A 22097-nucleotide genomic window follows, 5' to 3' on the forward strand; every position below is an offset into this window, starting at 1 on the left:
TTTCTGTTGTTTTTTTTTCTTGGTTAGCCCTCTCTTTTGGGGATTGCTTTAGAAGGCGATAGCTGTTCCCAAATTTGTAGACTATTGTAATTGGTATGTTGGGTTTGTATTGCTCAATGGGCATCAAATTCTGTTGTGAAAAACAGAGTTTAATATAAAGGTATCTAAACTGATTTTTGTTTAATAATACCCTGTTAGGTTAGTATATACTTGTCATGTTTTTTTTGATGAAATGAAAATTTTGTTTATTTAATATATTTTTAACAATTATTTTTTCCTTATCTTACCTTTAGAAGCCTTTAATTTTATTTCGAATCCTCTAGTACACTGTTTATTTAGGGCTTGGTCCTTTGAAATGCTCCTAGTATTGTATTTGGTGTGTACAGGTTCATCCTTTGATGTCCAGAAGTCTTAATCTGCACAGTGTCCTTTTTTAAGCAGGGTCTTCTTCTATGCATTGTATTTCTTCTTTAAAGTTATGCTTTTTCAATCAGTACATAACACCTCTTAATATCATTAATATTTAACCTGTTTTCATACAAGGCAGTGTTGAGTCAAAATTTGTCTTGTCTGGGAAGCAGTGATTTTTTAATTTTCTTTTTTTCATGTGAAAGTGCTGTAAATTAGGTACTACTTGTGCATTTCTTGTATCTTCTGCAAAGGCTTGAACATGACAACTTCTGTCACCATGTTACACATGACCTAGGACCTGTTTGACTTATGTTTTAGAGCCTAATTTTGTTCTAAGGTCTGTTTACTCAATTTTCTCTGTGTTCGTATTAACAACAGTGAAACTTGGGTACTATTACTGAGAGAATCTGGTTAGTTCAGAACAAGTTTGGTTAGAGCATGCTGATCTGTGCAATGGATCTACCCCTGCATTTTTTAACTTCTGTTTATGTCTTGTAAAACTGAAAAAAGATACTAACTTTCACCTTGTGTGCTCATTAGAGAAGACCAGTATTAATTTCAGAACAACAGTCGATCTGAAGAAAAAATGCTTTAAAAAATGTTCAAGTACTTGCTGTGAAAGTTTACACTCTGCTAGTGACATCAAAGGCCGGATAAAGCCTGCACAACTTGCTACAAATCTGTTTAATCTCATTAGTTGTTCTCCATCACCTAACATGCACAGAAGTGTGAATTTTGCTACAGATGTGTTGTTATTGGTCTTACTGCATCAGAGGGTTACTTAAGGAACTGAGCCACTTTACAGTAAATATTAATCTTTTCAGGGCATGCAAATAATAAATTTGATGGAAACCATTATCTGCTACTGGTATTGCTGACAAAGTAATCATAGTACTTGTGCTTAAGCCTATTCCTGGATACCTAGGGTAGGGATCAGAAAATTGTAAACAGTTTTGAAAAGGAGTTGGTAAATATTTTAAATCTGTCTGGTGATTAAAAAATGTCTTGAAGAGGCTATTAAACTCTTAAGCTGTGTTGCAAATAGACATTTTTGTTTGCTCTAAGTGACTTTTTGCAGTTAATATTGAATTCTAAACTTACAAAAACGGCAAAGGGAGGCAAAAATTCTGATGTGTTTAATAATATTAAGGAATGAAAATGTTACTTAATCGCTGATTTCTTATTGATATGATTGTTAAATATTTGTCAAAAGAAGCTGTATGATAGCTGTTAGTTTTCCAAATTTTTCTCTAATCTGAAGAATTTTAATTAAGAAAGAAATGCAGTTCAGTTTTGCCCTTTTATTCTTGTTGTAATTCAGAGGCCCCGTATTGACCTTCACTATTCTTTTGTCTAAAATAGGATTGACCTGGCTTCTCCTGTACTTAGTATTGCCTGGTATTGGTCATAGTCGAATGAGCTGTCAGCTTGAATGCTGAAAATGGCCAGTTTTGTTAAGTATTGTCAGGAATGATCACTAAACAAGCACTTGTTTCCTGTTGCAGGATGTGCAGAGTCTGTCTGCTTATACAGGGAGAAATCAAGTTACATGGCCCATTTATTTCATAGAGGAGTTCTGGGCTTAAATCAGTTCTTATGTGTGCTAGAAGTAGAGCCCCATGATAGGAGAATACATTTGTTTTTTATCAATCAACCAACAATCATAAATCAATCTAAATAAAGTCAAATCTGTATATAGTCTATATAAAGTCAAATCTGTAATGATGGATAGGTTGGGGGACAGATGGGGGAGAATATTATTCCACCATCTTGCAGTTACTGTTTCAGCTCTGAACTCATTTATTTTATTCTCTGTATTTGATTTCAGAAGAAATAATGCAGGTGACAGAGAGAAGGCACTACAAGTTATGCTTCAAGTCCTGCAGACATGTGATCACCCTGCTCCAGATATGTTTTGCTTATGTGGGAGGATCTACAAGGATATGTTTCTTGATTCTGACTGTAAAGATACCAATAGTCGAGATCATGCCATTGAATGGTAATAGAAAAAAAAAACAAAATAGCTATTCTAAAAAGTTTTCAGACTTTTACTTCTGGTTATGAAAAGCAGGGCTGTAAGAATTAGAAGATAATCGATTTGCTTACCTCTTGTTTTCAGGGTCCTGTTTGAGTAATTGGTGTACTGAGCACCAGATCTTTGGATATGTGTTTCCTTGCTTCTCTAGATGATCATGAATATAGAATGATACACTTAGTTTATTGGGGGGGGACAATGATTCACCCATGTCTTTGTAGAGAAAATATACAATTAATCTGCTTCAAGGCCAAAATGAAGTACAAGTGAGATCATGGCACTTACGTTGGTCATCTGTGCAAGGATGGTTTCCACACTGGATCCCCAGAAAATGTAATGATCCACTGTATATAAGGAAAAATATTGATAAACTGGATTATGAATTTTCTTAAGACAGTAAGGCATGCATGTGCACACAGGCTCTCACTGACATACTCTTCACATAGGTATGTTTGTATAATCATACAAACTACTGCTGAGTACAATAATGTTAACAATGTGGGCTTGTACTGTAGCTGTGAAATACTCCCCCCTCTCTCTCTCCGCCCCCCCCCCCCAATCACCTCAACATGCTTAGTGCAACATGGATGGGTAGTAGTGAACTTAGAAGCTTCAGATGGATCTCTTCATACTGCACCAGCTAGTGGTGGGCATTCAGCCTTTGTCAGTTGTGTCTCAGTTACCTTTAATGACTGTGAAGCTTTAAAACAAAGGTCTTGGAGCTTTTTCTTAAAACTTGCACTGAAGACTAATATTTTCATTGCCTTTCTCATATGAATAATATAATAAAATTAGGTTCTATTGTATTTAAGAGTTTTGCAGTAACCAGTTTGTTTTATTTTCACAAAACTACACAAGGTGGCAGGACATAAAACTAAGCAGAAGTTTTTCTTTCTCACCATAAGACAAAAAGCTACTTTCTTTCAAGTGCTCTTTGCAAAGAGTGCCATTGGTACCAACTAGCCGTACAGTCCTTACAGTGAATTAATAGCTTAAAATACCTACCAAAACTTTGCAGTATGTCAATTCTTCTATACACTTGACTCTTCTCTGCAGGTATCGCAAAGGATTTGAACTCCAGTCAACTCTGTATTCTGGAATTAACCTTGCAGTTTTGCTACTTGTTGCAGGACAACAGTTTGAAAGCTCAATGGAACTGAGAAAAATAGGTAAATAGTCACACACAGTGGCACAGACAAGTTTTTTGACTCTCTCCCTATGCAGAAAACAAAATGCTTATAGTGATGAGTTGCATAGACAGAAAGGCGGTTCAGGCTTTTTAGTGGCGGGTCCTGGATGGCAGTCTGAAACACAGCGATCTTGGAGGACCATTATTCTCCTTGTTGCTTTGGAGCAGCTTTCTAGTAACTTGTCCCATTTTAAAGGGTCCCAGAGATGGGAGAGGAACAAGGAAGGACCAACTTCAGCACCATCTGTAAACTGCCTTTACTGCACCACAGAGATTATCCATTGCATAGCCCAGGGGACAAAGAGAGAAGGGGTGGAGTGTGGCCCAGCTCTCCTCAGGGAGCTGGAGGAGGATCCACAGGGCTTCTGTTGACCCTGGACTGAGAGATCCACAGCAAGTATTGCCTGTAAGGATCTACCACGACAGTAACTAGTTGTCTTCATAGATTCACAACTTCCATGTAGGTCCTAACTAAAACGTACCACTATACGTCTGAAAAGAAATCATATGATAGAAACAGATATACAATTCTTCCTAGAAAGATAATAGTTGAAAATTATATTTGGAATCAGATCCATTCTGAAACACATGCTTGAACCTTAAAGAGGAAGAATGCAAAGATGGCTTTAAATCATCCCCCTGACCTTACCCTTGGGTGGACTTGCATAAGCCTCTAGCTGTTGATCTTGTGTAGTAGATGCAGATCTTGAGGACGCAGAGATACGCAGCTTTCACTGAGAACTGGGAGGCAGATAGCCCAGACAGATAGCACAATAGGTTTTTCAACACTGTGTGTGGTAGGAGTTCTGGCTGTCTGAACTGTATTTGGGATGCTATTTGCAGACCCAGCCTTTGTGTTGGGCAGTGGTTTTTTTCTGGGGAAAACTTGCTTCACTTTATTTTTATCGCTAATGCTTAATTAAGTCTTATTCATTTTTTACTAATAGACTTATTAAAAAAACACTTATTAGCGTTTTGCTAATAGAAAAATACATTTTTTAATTGAAATTTTACAGGTGTACGGTTAAACAGTTTATTGGGAAGAAAAGGAAGCCTAGAAAAAATGAACAATTACTGGGATGTGGGACAATTCTTCAGTGTGAGCATGCTGGCTAATGATGTTGGTAAAGCAGTACAAGCAGCAGAGAAACTTTTTAAGCTGAAACCTCCAATGTGGTATGTGGTAGAAGGCTGTACCTCAAGTGCCCAACTATGGGGAAATACACAAATTAAAAAAATCTTGTAGTCACTTGGATAACAACTGGATTTTTCCATCTTAGATTGTTTGTAACTTTGACTTTATACTGTTCTTTTATTTTGGGAAGGAAGGGGGGAGGTAAGAAACTAAGTTACCCATCACTCTTGGGTTTATATCCCATTGAAGCACATCTTTTGTAAGAAAGATTTTGGAAATTATTGATGATTCCTTGTGAAACGATTGTGAAAAGATTGTGAAACCATTATTTTCAGAGTTTAGCTAGCTGCTGCTTCCCTCATCGACCATCTTCTAGCTCATAATATCCTGTCTAATCACCATGTAACTACTCTCATAACTATACCCTTTTGCAAAAAGATCTTGTTCATGAACATCCATGTGAACTTATGACTTAAGGTTTTGACTAAACTTGCTATTCTTTCCAGAAATCTGTAAAAATCAACACAATCATTTCTGTTACAGTAGCTTTTAAAGTAAAATAATTTTGCAGTTAATTTTTTGGATGTATACATCAGTTAAGTGGTTTTAGAATCTGGTCAAATTTTGTTTTCTCTCTGTTAACTCACTAATTCAATACATTCTAGGTACTTGAAATCATTAGTTCAGAATCTGATGTTAATTCAGCGTTTCAAGAAACTCACGATAGAACATTCTCCTAGACAAGAAAGATTGACTTTCTGGCTAGATATAATTTTTGAGGCAACGAAAGAAACAACTAATGGACTGAGATTTCCAGTAAGATGTTATGTCCAAACAATTTTTGTATGTCTTATGTTTCTGGATAGGATATAACAAGAATTGGAAGACTAAACACAATATTTACATACTTAACTGTCTGTTATTTCATTGCATGAACCAAAACCCTATATTCTGCTAATCTTTACTCTATAAAAAAAACATTTAACCCACCACCGTAAAAGCATTCTAAGAAATTCTTGTGATAATACTGTTTTGTTGTACATAGGAACACAGCCTCTTCCTGCCCTGTCTTGTCCTTCTCTCTCCCCCTGGAAATTTTTTAGGCCTTAATTTGAGATTACCCGTTGTCTACATCAGAGCATCTGAAGATACTGTTGTGTATTAGCTGCTGTTTTATTAAGGAAAAATGTTCTCTCTCTTCAGGTTTTGGTGATAGAACCAACTAAAGTCTACCAGCCTGCGTATGTTTCAATCAACAATGAAGCTGAGGAGAGATCTCTCTCTTTGTGGCATGTCTCTCCCACTGAAATGGTAAAATTACTAGCAGATGTGGTTCATGTATGCAGATTCATTGTGCTTAAAGTCACTCTTTTACATGTAGATTTTGGAGCACTTTACAATCATCTGAAGTTTGCTACATTTCTGTGATGCACAAGCCTCAATATCTATTTCATGCAGATATGAAAGTTGACTTTTTACAGAGAAAGTAGAAGGAGGGACCATGATTAGAACTCAAGTGGTTTTCACCTCTAGTTCAGATTTCACTTGACCGTGTCTCTTAGAAGCACTTGGGTTATTTGGTCTGCTCATAATATTTCTCATTATAATTGTGTGATTTTTATTAAGATGCAGCTCAAAGCTCGATAAAAAGTAAAGATAAAGCCCAGTATTGTGTTTGATGTTTTAGAAATTTTTTAAATTTTACAATTATAAGATTGAAAACTAGAAAAAATGGCAGCCTGTGACAAATAAGTGTCAAGAGATTAAATATTTGGTGTCGTGGATTATTGGATAAGGCACAAGAGATTAGGAATGGAGTAGACACAGTTATAGACAGTGTAATCTCTTAAAAATGAGAAATAATTTCAGTTTCACATTGAAAGACTTGAAATCTGGAATGTATTTCACCACCTCTTCATATCAGAACAACATAGCTGGAGAATAGTCTAAAAACGTAGAGAGGCAAAGTGTGGAAAAGAAGTACGTAAGAGCAAGAGAAGACCACATGACTACCTGGATCTGTGAACTTCTTTTCCAGTACACTGTTCTACTTCACTACTTGGAGTGAATGTGTCTGACACAACTTTACTTTATGGAACAAATTCTTCGTGCATATCTGGCAGTCCTAAATAAGATCCAGCTATTACCTAGAGATTTATGGAGGGCTACAGTTCTAGCCACAGGCTGTCCTTCCTCTGCTTTGCCCTGTGCTCCCTGGGCCAGAGATGTTGGCTCAATACCTCTTAGGAAGATGTATGATGTTTCCTTTCCCTTCGAGCCTAGTAGGGCATGGACTGCTCCATGTTTAATATGAAATGTTGATGTATTGAGTGAAAACATAATGTCTGGTAAATTGTACTTCAAGATTTATTCTTCAAATTTAATTTTACATGAGTAAATGTGGCCTTTACTTCTACTCTGTGTCACTTATATTAATTTTCCCTCAAGTGAGTAAAACAGCAATGTATGGCCTTTCTTACCTATACATTAATCCTATTTGAAATTGGGGGGTAGGAGTGGTGGTGATGGGAGGGGGGGGGACGGTGTTAAAGAAAGGAAAAGAGACATGTTGGAAAAACTTTGTTTTGCTTACCATGCTGTGACTTTGTTTTCAATAGTAAGTCAAGGTTAAACTGTGGTTGCTTATACCTCTTCGTTCTTTACAGAAACAGATTCATGAATGGAATTTTACAGCTTCTTCCATCAGGGGAATAAGGTTTGTGTGTTAGAAAACAGTTAAATGGTTTTTTTTGTTTATGTTTTATATTTCCCTTAAGTGGGAAATCTAGATTCTGCCTTAAATCTCTGCTTTGCATTTCTTATTATAAAAGCTTGTTCTGTTCAACCTGCCTTGAAATGTCAACACAAAAGAGTTTGCCTCTCCATGCATGGGCAGAGCTGTACGTTTCTCATAGAAATATTTATCTAAGGGGGGTGTGTGGGTGTGTATGTTCTCTGGTAGACTTACCTGTTTTCAATTGTGTACCTGTTTTTTACATATTTTTCTAAATTTTTCAGTGAAGTTATTGCCATCTCTGCATTTAAAAACATGGAGGACAGAAGGAAAGAAGAGCCTATAGCTCTTCTGCTTCCTTCCATAAGTGAAAGAACAGTTTGTCTGTTTTCCTTTAAGAAAAGGAAACCATGGTACCTCTTTTCTGTTTGGAATTCAGAAATGTTTCTGATATGGCTCTATCTAAAAACCTACTAGCTAAAACTTGGATTATTAGAGAAATGTTAAATGAGGTATGGACATAGTTTGTGCTCAGGAAAGAATTCTTGAGCTGGAAGGAGACTACTAGTGGAGTTTCTCAAGGACTAGCCTTTAAACAGTTAAAGTAGTTCCATTTTGTGATGCCTAGATTAATGAAAACATTAGTCACAAGTAAATGGGTCCACATATTAGTACAAAAGAAGATCAGAATATTATGTAGAAAGAACAGGATTGTTCTAAGAACTGAAAGGCTTGAAAAGAATCACATTTGATATTAACAACTGCAAAATACATTACTACATTGAGAAGCTAGCTTATATATCTTAAATTGGGCTACTTTCCTGCTGGAAAGGTGAGAGACAGAACAAGAGGAGAGGAAACAAAATGAAACCTATCTGTACAACCTGGCAGTGAGTCTATGGCATTCTTGCTCTCTGCATTATGCAGGCTCTAGCTAAGAATCAGAAGAGCCCTAAGCACAGGGAACGTGAGGTGGGCTTTTGCCTTCTCTCTGAGTTGGTGGATCAGGACTTTCTAGGGATGAAAATGGCTGTTGTCTGGGGCCACTTGTGTGGGTGCATAAACTTAAGTGCTTGAAAAACTTTCTGATTCAAGTACAAGCATAAATTTAGATACCTAATGGGTTCTGTAGTTCTCAAAGCAGAGGGTTTCTGGGCAATGATTTTGACCATAAGCACCTAAGTTTTAGGTCCCAAGATCTGTCTTCTCTGAACTTGTATAATTTCCTTAACCAAATAAGCTCAGTGAAAAATATTTCTCTGAATAAAGTGAGTGATGAAAGCCTACGGTTGTGGTTTTGAACATAGATTCTACCATAACTTCAGTATTTTCTTCTAAAAGAAGCAGGTTTTGGTTTAAATGAATTCAATGTGATACTTTGTTTTTCTACTCCAGTGCAATGTGAGTGGATGTGAAGTTGTCATTACTGAAGTCTGTGGAGCTGATTGAGCATAATTTAGCATAACATTTCTGAAACGTATTAATTACCTTCAGTCAACACATTGCACAGAAATTAATCTTTGAGAAAGATAACTTTTAATTAAATAGAAGCAAGCAATTAATTTGCTTCGATTCTTAATCACTCCTGGGGATTACAAAGCTCAAAGAGGCAATCTTTTTAAACTTAGTGGAATTAGATGTTTGCTTTGTATGTGACAACTCGCAATTGCTATACTTTTGAAACTGCATTAGTTTTAGTAAAAAAATGTAGTGGTCTCAGTTAACTTATACTCTGTCAAAACTGTACTTACGCTAACCAGTTCATCTTATATACCACATGCATTACACTGTTTATAATACAGTATTGTTATTTAGATACTGTCTTCTCTATCCTATATTTGCCCTTGGAAGAATCATCTTGCTTTGTCTCTTAGTTCTCGTGTCAGGTTAATCCACCTTGCTACACTAGAAATTGCTATACCAGAACCAAGCTACAGATTGGCATAGTGTATTGCCACATATTTCTAAAAAAATCTGGCAAAATTCTAATTTTTTGGAACATTTGTCCATGTAACCCTTAATGATGCTGCAGCAAGTTGAACTTAAAACATTCTGCAACTTTAGTATAGTCTACTGTCATGTGTTTTAATTAACTGGCTCAACAGAGGCTAATCAAAATCTTAGAGTATGACTAAACAAATCAGGCAAGAATCTAACCAATTTTATTAATTTAATGCACAAAAATAATGACAATACCTTAACAAGCATAACAACTTGGCATTTATGTAGAATAATACTGAAGTACAAGTGTTTGGAATGATATGAGATGAATTCCTAGATTTATTTTCATATTGATATATGTTTTATGGCCTCTTCGCTTTTTGCTTCAGTGCATTTAGATGGGAAATATGTGACACTGGCAAGAGAGAATATGCAATAAATAATCACTTTGTCAGAATTATTGCTGCAGTTTGGAGTAAATATTGGTCATCCCAAAACTTGTTTATCAGTATTAAGGCCATAAAATTATATACTGTGAAGGATCTGCTACATTGTAGGTATTTCCCAGTTCAGTTTTACTGTAAGAGTAATGGAATTATAAAAACCAGAAATCCTTGTCAAGCTTAAAAGGAAGGCTTTCCTGATAGTTAGATTAGTGTCAAAGCAATTCACTTTCCATTGAGGTGTCATCAAATATCAAGAAATCTGATGGAACTGTGTAAAAATGGAAGGGGAAGTGAACAACGAACAAACCTCAAAATGCTTCAGACAAATGAGCATTTTACAAAAGTAAGCAGTAGCATAATTATTTTTCAAACTGGCTATAGGATTATAGAATATATAAATAAACTCAAAGCTTCTAGTCATAAGGAAAATAAATATAATCGCATGCTACACCTCTGAGGTAATTAACTGTGAAAGAGATGTTTGCTAAGTGTTTGTAATTTAAAAAAAAATAACTCCTCCTTACTCTATTTCTTCTAATAGTTACATCAAAAATAATCTTTTCTTAATGTGAATTTTTCAGTATTTCCAAGTTTGATGAACGATGTTGTTTTCTTTATGTCCATGACAACTCAGATGACTTTCAAATCTACTTTTCTACAGAAAACCAGTGCAGTAGGTGAGTTCAGTTTGTGTGGGTATTGCATGTGAGATCTATGTCCCAAATAGAATTGATTTAGTAAAGATTGAAAAATGACATTTTTGTTTGAGAAAATAATTATTTATTTCTTTACTTCTTTTTTCTTGATGAAGAAGCAATGAGCTAAACTCAGTGATATTTAAGGTGATGAGAGCAGTGTCCCATTACACCTGTTGGCTGGTTCTGATCAGTTTACCTACAAGTCATTAGGTCTGAGAAAAGGCTTAAGTAGCTTATTCTAATTTATAATTGTTATCTTCTTTTTCTGTGTCTTGGCTGTGCCATGTGAGGTACTATATTGGTTTAGATTCCCTTATGTACTTTTTCAGATAGATTTAAGAACAACTAAATGTAATAGAAATTTCTAGCTTATATTGTGTCACAGATATATGTTACTGTCTGCACCTGTATTCAAATACTTCCTGATGTTGTCTCTAAACAGTAAGCATACTAACTGAATTTCAGGCCTAAATCTTTACAGACCAAATTCTTCCTGGGACAGATATCTGGCATATAAACCTTCTGAATGAAGTAGGAATGACTTGTTAATGCACTTAATATCTGGGGTTGGATGGTATATTTACTTTTCTTGCTATAATTATTATTTATGTATTACATGGAATAAGCTCAGGTTAAAGAAAATTATTAGCTCTGCAGAGTGCAATGGGTAAAAGATAGGAAACACCAAAATTAATGTTACCTGCTCAGCCTTAATTAAACATCGTAATTTGTGTTATGAAACATGGTCACATTTTTTATGCTTATTCAGTGCACAACAGGAGTCTGTTCTAGAGATGTGTCTCTATTAGTCAGTGAGAGAGATGTGAATATTTTATACTAACTTTTAATAATTTTTAACCATTTGTTATGGAATTTGGAAAAAAGTGAGTGGCTCAGGCAGGGGAGTACAGAAAAAGATGGTCGTGTACTTAAGGATCTCCATCTCATCCCCTGGATGAAATTAGCCAAAACTCTGTTCTTCAAAACATGTTACTACTTTTATATTCTTGGCTTTCTGGATGCCTGACTAGAAACCACAAAATCTGGTTTTCAGAAATACTGAGTAATCACACTTGCAACCAAAGTCCATAGCAACATTTAAATTAAACTGAAGGTAGTAAAATTCTCATCACTACACAGAAAGAGAACCACCCAATATCATGTCTCAAATTTAGCACTTCTGAATTGAACCACTGACATTCGATACTTAATTTTTTAATATCTCAACTTTTTCTCTAATTTTATTTGTAAAGACAAGGCCATGTAAGCACTTTCGATAAAAGTATACAGCAAAAATATTTGAGTTTGATCTACCAAGACTTAACTATAGAATTACAATAACAAGCAAGTATTGGGTTCTGCTATAGCAAATAAAATATTTTTATAAATAATTAGGCTTTTCACTGTATGTTTGATGTTCTTCCTCATTTAAAATAGGATAAACATGGAGAAAGCAAGTAACGAAAGAAACCTATGAACATGAGTCAATTTGTTGGCTTGAAAGCAAAGCCCACTTTGTGAAGAATCTGTTTAATCTCCTTCTAAAAGGATATTATTCTTTGATCCTGTGCTATTTATTGCTTTTTTAGATTCTGTGGGTTGGTGAAAGAAATCTTGTCTGATGCAGTTGGCAGTACTTTGGAACTAGAAGGAGAAATAGATGGAGACACATTGGAGGTATGTCATGGATAAAAGATCCAAGAACTCTGAAACTTGTTCTTGGTCTTCCCTGCACTTTCATATCAGTGTACTAGAAAGAGAGTAAATAGCATTTAATTAATCCTTAATTGTATATGAGATTTCAACTCTTACAAAACTCTATACAAGAGTTGCATTCATTTGAAAAAACACATTTTTATTGAAGTGAGCCTGTTACTACTGTAAACTGCACAAATCCCTAATGAAGGCTGTTACTGATCTTGTATTTGTGTTGCAAACAATCTGTAGATGAGAATCATCTGATATCAGATGGCTTAAGTGAATAAAAAAGATAAGATATTAAATAAATTCTAAGAAAAAGCCTTTTGGCAAAGGTAACTCAGTTTTTGTAGATGGTATCTGATACTATTACTATTCCAGGTAATTTCATTTAACAGACTTTTTCTGTCACAGAGATTTGCAGATATTTAGGGTCAGATTAATCCATTGTGCTTTTGACTTATCACTGAGACATCCACATTAGGTACCCAGTAGCTGTAGGCTTTCTTTATAATCAGTACAGAGAAAAAAAAAAACCAACTTGAAAAGGCTTATTCACATTTTATGTAGGCTCAGGCTAGGGTAGGTGAATCCATGTCTTCATAAGACACATTTGCTCATGTGAGATTTGTAGCATTAAGTACATATCCTGTGCTTCTGTTTATTTGTTTTGAAATCTGAAAAGCCATCATAAAAAATAGGTTGTAACTTTTATTTGTGGTCAAGCAAATTCAATCAATCTGGTTAATGAGTGTAAAAACCCTACTGTGGTTTGTTTGAGCTGGGTATCTTTCTGACCATGTGTCATTCCAGCAATTCTCTTAGGCTTGCAAATCAGGGCAGCTTTTTATGACAGTGAACCTTTTGTAGTACCCAAGGCTTCAGAATAGGATTTAGACAGTAGAAAACTCTCTACTGTACTGTTGAATGTAATTGCATATGGTGGGGAAGATGAGTTTTTGCACTGAAGTTTGTGCATCATGGCCACAAAATTCTCCCCTCAAGTGAAAAGGACAAGATATGCACATCTATTAAGCCCAGCTTAATAGATACACCTATGATCTCAGCCTAGGATCAGGGCTTTGCCTTGGCAAAGACAGGATATTATCTATAGCTGCAGATTTTACATTGCATATTTATGTACTTAGCTAACAGCAGGACAATCTCCAAACAACACAGTCTATGCAACTGTGTAATCATCTCTCAGAGGAAGTGAGCTCACTGTCTTGAGCCTTTTAAAAACTGAACTGGAAGAATCACTTGAGAATGCACAGCAGGAAACAATCCTGCATGAAGCAATGATGTATGGAGAATTGACTACAGAAATTAATTTTAAATCTTTAAGCTGTATCATTCTACATATCTTGAAGTTTTCAGTTATCACCTTGTACTCACTGTCTTAGATCAGGACATTAAAACAGAAATCAAGATACAGAAGGGGAGGACTAATTTGTTTAGCTTATAAATGAGCTTGCTGTCTTTCTGCAGCCTGAGGTCTTGCCTTTAAGAAGAGACAACATAGAAAATGCAGCTTTGTATGGCCTTGATGGGCTTGACAAGCACAGAGAAAACAGAAGTTCTTACCGTTAATAAAACAACTGTTTATATTTGGGAAGAGTAAGAAATAACCTTGGGCACAGTTTGAGGGAAGAAAATATGATTTCAGTCAGAATTCTTATGAGAATGTTGTCCCAAGGGGTTGTGCATTTTGGATTCCAGTATTATTTGAAAGCAACTACAGTTTAGTTCTACAGCTGACTAGGATCTGGAAGGAGGGTGAGTTTGGCAGTCCTTTCTACCTTAGGGTATTTGCTTCTCGATATTGATGTTGAAGAAGTTCCTATGACTTTAAGAGTACCTGCTGTACCCCAAATAGGATATCCTAGAGATCAGACTGCTCTACCACGTTCATACAGAAGGTCAGCTATGAACACTTGTTCACTTATAACTAATGGTTGAATTGCACATCCAGTGGATCACATATTCAGACTTTTGGCAACCAGCAGTGATTTATTCAATTTTTGTAGCCGTTGGAAAGAGTGGAGGCAAATGTAAAGTGGCATCAAGTGTATATGAGTCTATTAAACCATCTACTGACTAGAACTGGACTATAAATCTCAGTGATTTTCATGTATCATAGGACCCAGACGAGGGAACATAGGTTTCTCCACAGTAATTATAGAGTTGGCTTAGGACCAGTCTGTTGCAGCTAGGGTTGCTGTCAATCTTAAATTCTGCAATGTGACTGCTGTCTTTTTTCTGCACAGTTTTATGTCATATGATAGCTGTGAAAGCTGGATATGCTCCCACCAAAGAACCTGACGAGTTTTACATATGGCGTTTTGGGTTAGTTATGCCTATCATATAACAAGATTATGTTATGAACTGTCAAGTGCTGAAACATGGAAAATGAAACTGTACTAAGACTGTGCTAACTCAAGTTTAGTTCCACTGAGCAGAATATGCTGTTAGGATAAACGACAGACGGTTTTTCTTTAGCACCTTTTATACAGCAGCATGAAACTTGCCATCTTTGCTGAGGTGAAGAGGAGGGGAATGTCAGTGACACATGGACATTGCAATACCAGAGCTGCAATATGAACTGGGAAGACACTTCAAAGAAATAGATCTCAAGGCTGCATTCTGTATGAGAGTCTTATTGGATGAAGTGGAAAAAGTGGTCATTGACAGAAATGTCAGTAGTTACAGCCATTGTAAAAAGGGTTTGGGTTTTGTTTTTTTTCAATAGAGAATTCATATGAAGCCACAGAGAATACCCTGCAGTCTTCCCATATGGGACATCCTCTTGGATTTGGGAAGATAGTAAGGGACATCTATGTACTCCTGATAATATCTGAGGCTATGAAACTGTCAAATTCCTTTCTTAACTCTTTGCAAGAGTGCTTTTTGCAATACCCTTTATCAGTTCCCTGATTTGAATCAGGGGTGTGCTGCTTAACCCAACTTCTGTAAGAAATTTGCTTTTATTTAGTGTTTGGGATGTACTTTCATTAAGCATCATTCATCAATAGGCTTCACTGATTTTTACAGTAGGAGAGCTCTGTGATAAGATCACCATATGGGACAAGACCATGAGTGGTGTAAATCAGTGCAGCTTTACTGAAGTCAGTGAACCAGCAGTGATTTATTCAGCTGGCAATGTGACCCGGCATGTTCCAGCAGTAGTGGAAACCACCACTTCATATATTTAATCATCCTTGGAGTAGATGAGCATTCTTTTTTGCCTTTTGAAAAAGCTCTTAATGAGGGAAATATGTCAGAAATTAATTTTGCTGTGGCTAAGCTCAAATGAGAGTTTAAGGTCTTAAAACAGTGTCCGCCACTGTAATGAGAATGTCACTTTTATCTATTTATTAAACCACTGTTTTCAAAATTATAGGTTATGTTCCATACATTTACATATTCTGAAGGCTCTGTCAGCAATTCTTAGAGATCACAGCTGAATGTGTTGTTTTGACAGCACTGTTTCAATGAATTTCGTTTAATGCTGTGTTCCTTGTTTGGGTGAATGATTTCAAAGTTGTTTAGGGAAGACTGGTTTGTGAAGCAAATAACATGAAAATTTTACAGGTTGTGTAATGCACCAGGCTGGTGGGTAAGCTCCTGTGCTACAGCTGTACTGCAGTAACTACTCTGTGCTGTACTCATGCAGTATTGTACATAACTGCTGTTAAAGCTCTCTGTAATGTCAAATGTAAGTGATAACAATTTCTGTGCTGCTTTGTTTATCTTTTCTGCTTGCAGTATGAATATGATTATGATGAGAATGGTGACAGGGTAGTTCTAGGGAAAGGTACTTATGGAATAGTTTACGCTGGAAGAGACCTTAGCAATCAGGTCCGAATAGCCATCAAAGAAATACCTGAGAGAGACAGCAGGTAAGACCTAGTTTATTGTTCTATATACATTGCTACTGAAACTGCAGTTGTTTGCAGAAACTTTGCTCTTCTTAGCATGTATTTCTATGTGGTTAGTTTATAAGATCCCAGTATACTGAAATTCAATTATTATTTCCTCCTAGTATTCAACAGTATCTTTTTGAGAATAAGGACTTTTTACTTTTTGGAAAAGTTATGATATATACCATAAACAATACAGTTTGATAATATATATATATCATAAATTCTAGAATAAGACATATTTTGGGTTTTAAGTTGCAGTTGTATCTCTAAGTTGCAGTTGTATCTCATTTTTGTATTCTTTTTGGGGAGGGGGAAAAGCATAAAAGGAGTTTCAGAGACAAAGACATTACTATGTAAATGATACAGAAGAAAGGCATGTATAAATTTTTTGAGGGCACGTTTCTCCTTCAGGGTTCCTCTGAGGTCTACCTCTCTACTTTTTCTGAATAGGCAGCCAGTCACACTGCATTTTGAAGGTCATGGACAAGGTGTTTGCTGAGAATTGGATCGATATCCCTAAAATCCATTCTGTTTGCAAACTAGCATTTAAGCGTAGCCTAGAAACTTTTCCTGCATGATGAGATAATCCTTGATTTTTTAAAATTTTTTTTTAATAGGTATTCTCAACCTCTTCATGAAGAGATAGCACTGCATAAATATTTAAAGCATCGGAACATTGTCCAGTATCTTGGATCTGTTTCAGAAGATGGATACATTAAGATTTTTATGGAGCAGGTGCCAGGAGGTCTGTATCATTCTGAGCGTAGTCTCTCAAAGGAATCAAAAGTAGCTGGGACTCTAAACTTAGTCAAAGCCAATAGGTGTGCACTTAATATGTTTGTGCATGGTATATGGCTTTTTCTGTTGAGACATTAACTACAGGTGTTATTCTTCTCATATAAAGAATAGATTTGAAGTGTACAGGTCCCAGTACCCTCCCCTTTCTGTAATAATTATAAGCCTAGAGAAAAGTAATGAAAAGCATTTGGTCAAATACTCATGTGTTATAAAATAGAGGAGTTAGAGCTGTATAATCCATTTAGCCTGAGCATCTGAATGATGACTGGAGCTTTTAGGATAAGTTTCTGTTGAGCAGGAACACTGATTGAGCAATGAAGTATTATTTTGTAACTGCTATATACAAAGCACTGCTATTTCCTAGGTAGATCACAGATAAAAGTTATATGCTTCCCTTGCTCATAATTTCCAATTTTGTTCCTCTAGCCTTCTCTACATTTTAAGATGTGAAGTCCCTCTATATCCTCTGTAGGTTATATTTCCATCTCCCTTTTGCTATTTGCTCTTCAGTGTCAAGGATGTGTCAGAATGAGTGTTAAATTCTTGTATAAATATAATTTGCAAAATAAAAACATAAATAAGAAAACCAGGTAAAAAAATTCAGGTTTTCTAGGGAAAGTCCAGACACAAACATTCAAAGTGTAATTAAATACATCTGAGGCATTCAACATAGGGAAGTTGTTTAATTTTTTTATTCCTGTGGCTTTCTCACCTGAAAGCTGAGACACTCTGACATGTACGATGCATGCAGATGTGATGAGTTTATACCAACACTTCCACTTGTTTTCCTGCGCTTGTTAAAAGTATTAGCTGGTGGTTTTTACACCTTTTTTTTCCTGTTCATATATGCACAGTAGAGTGTGCTGTGATTAGTTGCTAAAGTCAAGAAATTATTGAACCAATTCAGATATTTTAAACTCTGTGGATAGTCTTAAAAGGAACCAGCTGTTCAGATAATGCAAGATTCTTTGAGGAAACTTCACTTTAGAAAGCTGTTGGTGTGGACGGAAAATCCCTTTAGCTGAATTTGTCTGGCATTACGTAGACCCATTCACTTAGTTTATTATGAGCAGAGAAAGCAAAACTGTCTTTATTTTGCTTTGTGATTAAAATATTTGTGTTATTCAAAAAAAGATTAGATTTATTACAAGTAGGGGAAGTGTGGATGACCTATCTCCTACTCTGAACATCCATTACTTGGTTTCTTTCAGGAGCTTTCTTTCCTCTGCCTCTGAATATTTTCAGAAGTTAATCCCATATTTGCAAGGAAAAGACTCTTTCCTTTTATTCCCCTCTCCTCACCTCGATTATATCAGCTTCTCTTTGTACATGCATGTGGTTCATGAATTATAGCGTATAACATCATACAATATTACCTTTAGTCTTTATTTCATTAAGGGCTAAATGGTTTCTAGTCCTCGTCTTAAAAGTTGTTAAATTGAAGTGAGAGAGGTGCATCCAGCCCTGTCATAACATTTATTCCTGTCATGGAGGTGGAAGCTGAGCTGGCAAGAAAGAAATAACCCGTCAAGAGCAGCAGCAAATTATTTGCTTTGAGGCATCTAGAAAGAATTTGGCTTAGTTGTAGATACTGCATTTCTCTTGCATTAGGATACTGAGTAAAGGCTTAATCCAGACTCAAAAGTTTCATGTTAATTTGGGGATTCTGCTATCTTGATACACTTCTTAACTCTTGTAGGCAGCCTCTCAGCTCTCCTAAGATCTAAGTGGGGCCCAATGAAAGAACCTACAATTAAATTTTACACCAAGCAGATTCTGGAAGGCCTTAAGTATCTCCATGAGAACCAGATTGTACACAGAGATATAAAGGTAAATTTTCCTTCAGTGTGTCTTGTGTGATTTGCTTTTTATCTTATTTATTTCAGTTAGTTTTACTCTAACCTGAAGTAGAATTTTTAATAGGATTTCATGGAAGCTTAAAACAAAAGGAAAGAATAAAACAAGCCCTTCTCCCTGGTGCTCCTGGAAAATTCCTTTGTAGAAAGGTATATTACAAAGATAACTGCAAACTTGAAGGAGTATTGAGACTGGGATTTGGAATCTGTACTCATGTTTATCCCCTCCTTGCTCCCTCTCTCTCTCTCATCCAAACCACAGGGGGATAATGTTTTGGTGAACACCTACAGTGGCGTTGTAAAGATATCCGATTTTGGTACTTCCAAACGGCTGGCAGGAATCAATCCATGCACTGAAACATTTACAGGTGAGACTATTTTAGCAGTTTATAAGGGTTTTGATGATAGATTTTGAGTTAGTGCCAAGAGGCTCTTTGGATTTGTGATGAAAACATGATTAGGTCTCTATTTTCAGGGAAGAGTGAATGGGAGTGTGATCGCCCTAAACACAGGCTTGCTGTCTTTATTTTTTTTTAAATGTAATTTTTTTCCATTTTACTTTTTTTAAAAACTTCTTAAGTGTGATAGGGTAATAGTTTTTCTTCTAAGTGTTTTTCATTAAATAACAATTGATTTGTTGCAATTACATCTGGAAACACTTGAATACAGCAACTTTTTCATTTAATAATCTTGATACTAGTAACTCATGCATGCACACTTTCTTGAAGTATGTCTGAAAATGCAGAAAACCAGACACAATTTTAAAAATGCTTTCAGTTTTGAAGCATTGATTATAAGACCCAGCCAACTGGCTAATTTGTGTTACCAGCAGTAAAAAGAAGATTTTACATGAAAATACTAGGCTGGTATGTTACAGAAAAGCTTTCCTATACAACAAGGTAGTAAAAACTTGCAATATTTGGGGAAAACAAAATTTGCTGAGTAACAGCTGAAACTCCACATTGCAAAATGAATATATGGTCACATAATTACTCAATTCTTTTATCAGCAGAGATATAGGTGACATGATGTTGTCACTTGTTATGTGGCCCTATGCATAGGCTGATACCAGAAATCACAAGCCTCATACTGGCCTGCAGTTTAAGTAAATGGTACACAGACACAACCATCAGTCATGTGTGTATAAGACAGAGGACAACCACCTCCATTTCAGTGATAATCAAGGCTTCTCACTACCTGTCTGGTGGTGAGTCTGCAGTTCCTCCCGCTTTCTTACAAAGCAAGCCATGAAAATAGAATTATTAAGGCTCTGAAATAACTTACCTTTCTAAGCTTTTTTTTGCTCATTATTAGCAAGCTTGTGAATTGGAAACTGAGCCTATATTACATTATGATCTGAACATGGCATATCAGGTGCAGGCATTTGAAACAAATCTATTTCCTGCAAAGCTGTAAAGATTTTGTTTAGGATCAAATGGAGTTCAGTTAGGAGTCCTTTAAAGAAAAGAAAAAAAATATTGTTTGGAATCATAAATTCAGCATTTCAATGTTTTGTTAAGAATGAATATCTACAAGAAGCAATCTCTTCAGTTTATAGATGCGACAACAGATAGATACATAAATGACAGTATGTCTGAACAGAGCTGGTTAAATGCTGACTTCTGAAGCATTCCTTTAAAGAGTCTCACCATTTTTTCCAGACAAATTACTCGACAAATAATTTTCTCATGAATCATCTTGTTTATACAACTGGATGGATAATTCTCAATTATGTACAGGTCTCTTGTTGTATCTGGAAAAGAATATTTTCAGGTTTTGCCTGCAATGTTTGTCCTTTCCATTTTTGTTAGTATGGTTCACTGCAGTCACACTCCATGGGAAAGAGATGCACTATCACGTGCTGTGATGTATAGCTATACTGTGCTGCTCGTTTCTGCAGGATGTTCTGAAAACTTTAAGTATATAAAGGGGTTCTGTAAGGTAAAAGTTGAAGTCATGAAGGAAGACCGTTTTGTGGCTGTTTAAAGTCATAGTTCAAAATTTAATTTTGGCCCAGGAATCCACTATTATGGCTGATTGCTGTTACGGTTGGAGCAGATACTAGAGGAAAATCATTCTGTCTTTACCTGTGTTTTACAAAGTCCTTAGTGTTTTTTTAGCAACTGGTTGTTTAATTAGAGAAAATATATATAGAAATGGTATCTGAAGAAAAGTCACCACACTGTAATAAAAGGAAGTAAATCTTTCCCTGTGCCCTTCCTCTTTGTTCTCTTGAATGTTTGCAGCCCTGTTTGTGTCTCAGAGATGTAATTTACCATGAGAATAAATATTTTACTTACGTTCTCATTTTGGATTTAAAATCAGTAAGCAGGTAGCTAATAGCCCAGAGGCTCTTAAAAGGTCTCTTGCAATTTGTTTTGTTCCTTAACTGAATACATAAACTCTGTGGGTTTTAGGCATTGTGTAATGCAATCACATGATTTGAAGAATCGGAGTTCTAGTGGTTTAAACATTATATCCCTCCATTCAAGACACAGCCTGAGGGCAAAGCTGTGGCTTGAACTTTTGTTCTACAGCAGTCACATTTAATGAACATAGTAATATCCAATCCCTTTTATCTTCACCAGATGTCCTTTACTTAATAGTTCACAGCTTTACCACAGTGTAATTTTATTGCTTTCTTAAGAAGAAAAATAAAGATGTCATAACAGAGCTTGTAGGAATTCATGTGGAGAAAGTACTTTGGTGTTCGAAACACTGAGAACATCTATAGGTTTCTATTGTTGGTGTGGACTGTCTTCCTGTAAAGTCCTCTTGTTAGCTGTGTTAGTGTATGATTGAGTATCAATGATTCCAAACTGTCCATCTTTTATTTCATTTTTACTGTTCTTTTTGTTTATCAGTAGTATAGCTAGTATTACAGTCAGACTGCCTACAGGCAAACTTTAGAGACGTTCAGATTCATCTGTTAAGAGCCAACTATAGGCTTAGGCAGGATCTTATTTTGCCAACATATAGCTTTAGAAGTTTCAGTAGGTGTTTGTCTTTGTTTTTTTGGTTTGAGTTTTTTTCCCAAGCACATTCAAAAGACTTCCTGGAATTGCAATTTATGATGGGTTCCCTTATTTTTTTTAGGTACCATGTAATTGATTTACCCTGATTATAACATTGATTGTTTTCATGTAAAACTTGAGATTTTTTAAAAAAATGATCTTATCTTTATTATCTTATATTTACAAAAATACTTTCCTTTCAAACTAATGTTTTGGAAT

At 35.7% G+C, this 22097-nt stretch overlaps 1 protein-coding gene across 3 annotated transcripts in view; it reads left to right on the forward strand.

Annotated features, from left to right (window-relative positions):
* MAP3K15 (mitogen-activated protein kinase kinase kinase 15) overlaps positions 1–22097 on the forward strand; it is a 95648-nt gene that overhangs the window by 55016 nt on the left and 18535 nt on the right. For all 3 annotated transcript variants that reach the window (XM_074858681.1, XM_074858682.1, XM_074858683.1), the window contains 12 exons: positions 2240–2410; positions 3503–3615; positions 4652–4811; positions 5436–5586; positions 5974–6081; positions 7437–7486; positions 10473–10568; positions 12179–12266; positions 16053–16186; positions 16828–16955; positions 18708–18838; positions 19127–19232. In XM_074858681.1, the coding sequence (XP_074714782.1) occupies positions 2240–2410; positions 3503–3615; positions 4652–4811; positions 5436–5586; positions 5974–6081; positions 7437–7486; positions 10473–10568; positions 12179–12266; positions 16053–16186; positions 16828–16955; positions 18708–18838; positions 19127–19232 (1436 nt within the window). The remainder of the gene's footprint in view (positions 1–2239; positions 2411–3502; positions 3616–4651; positions 4812–5435; positions 5587–5973; positions 6082–7436; positions 7487–10472; positions 10569–12178; positions 12267–16052; positions 16187–16827; positions 16956–18707; positions 18839–19126; positions 19233–22097) is intronic.

The sequence above is a fragment of the Strix uralensis genome, chromosome 2 (genome assembly GCF_047716275.1).
Source record: "Strix uralensis isolate ZFMK-TIS-50842 chromosome 2, bStrUra1, whole genome shotgun sequence".
NCBI lineage: Eukaryota > Metazoa > Chordata > Aves > Strigiformes > Strigidae > Strix > Strix uralensis.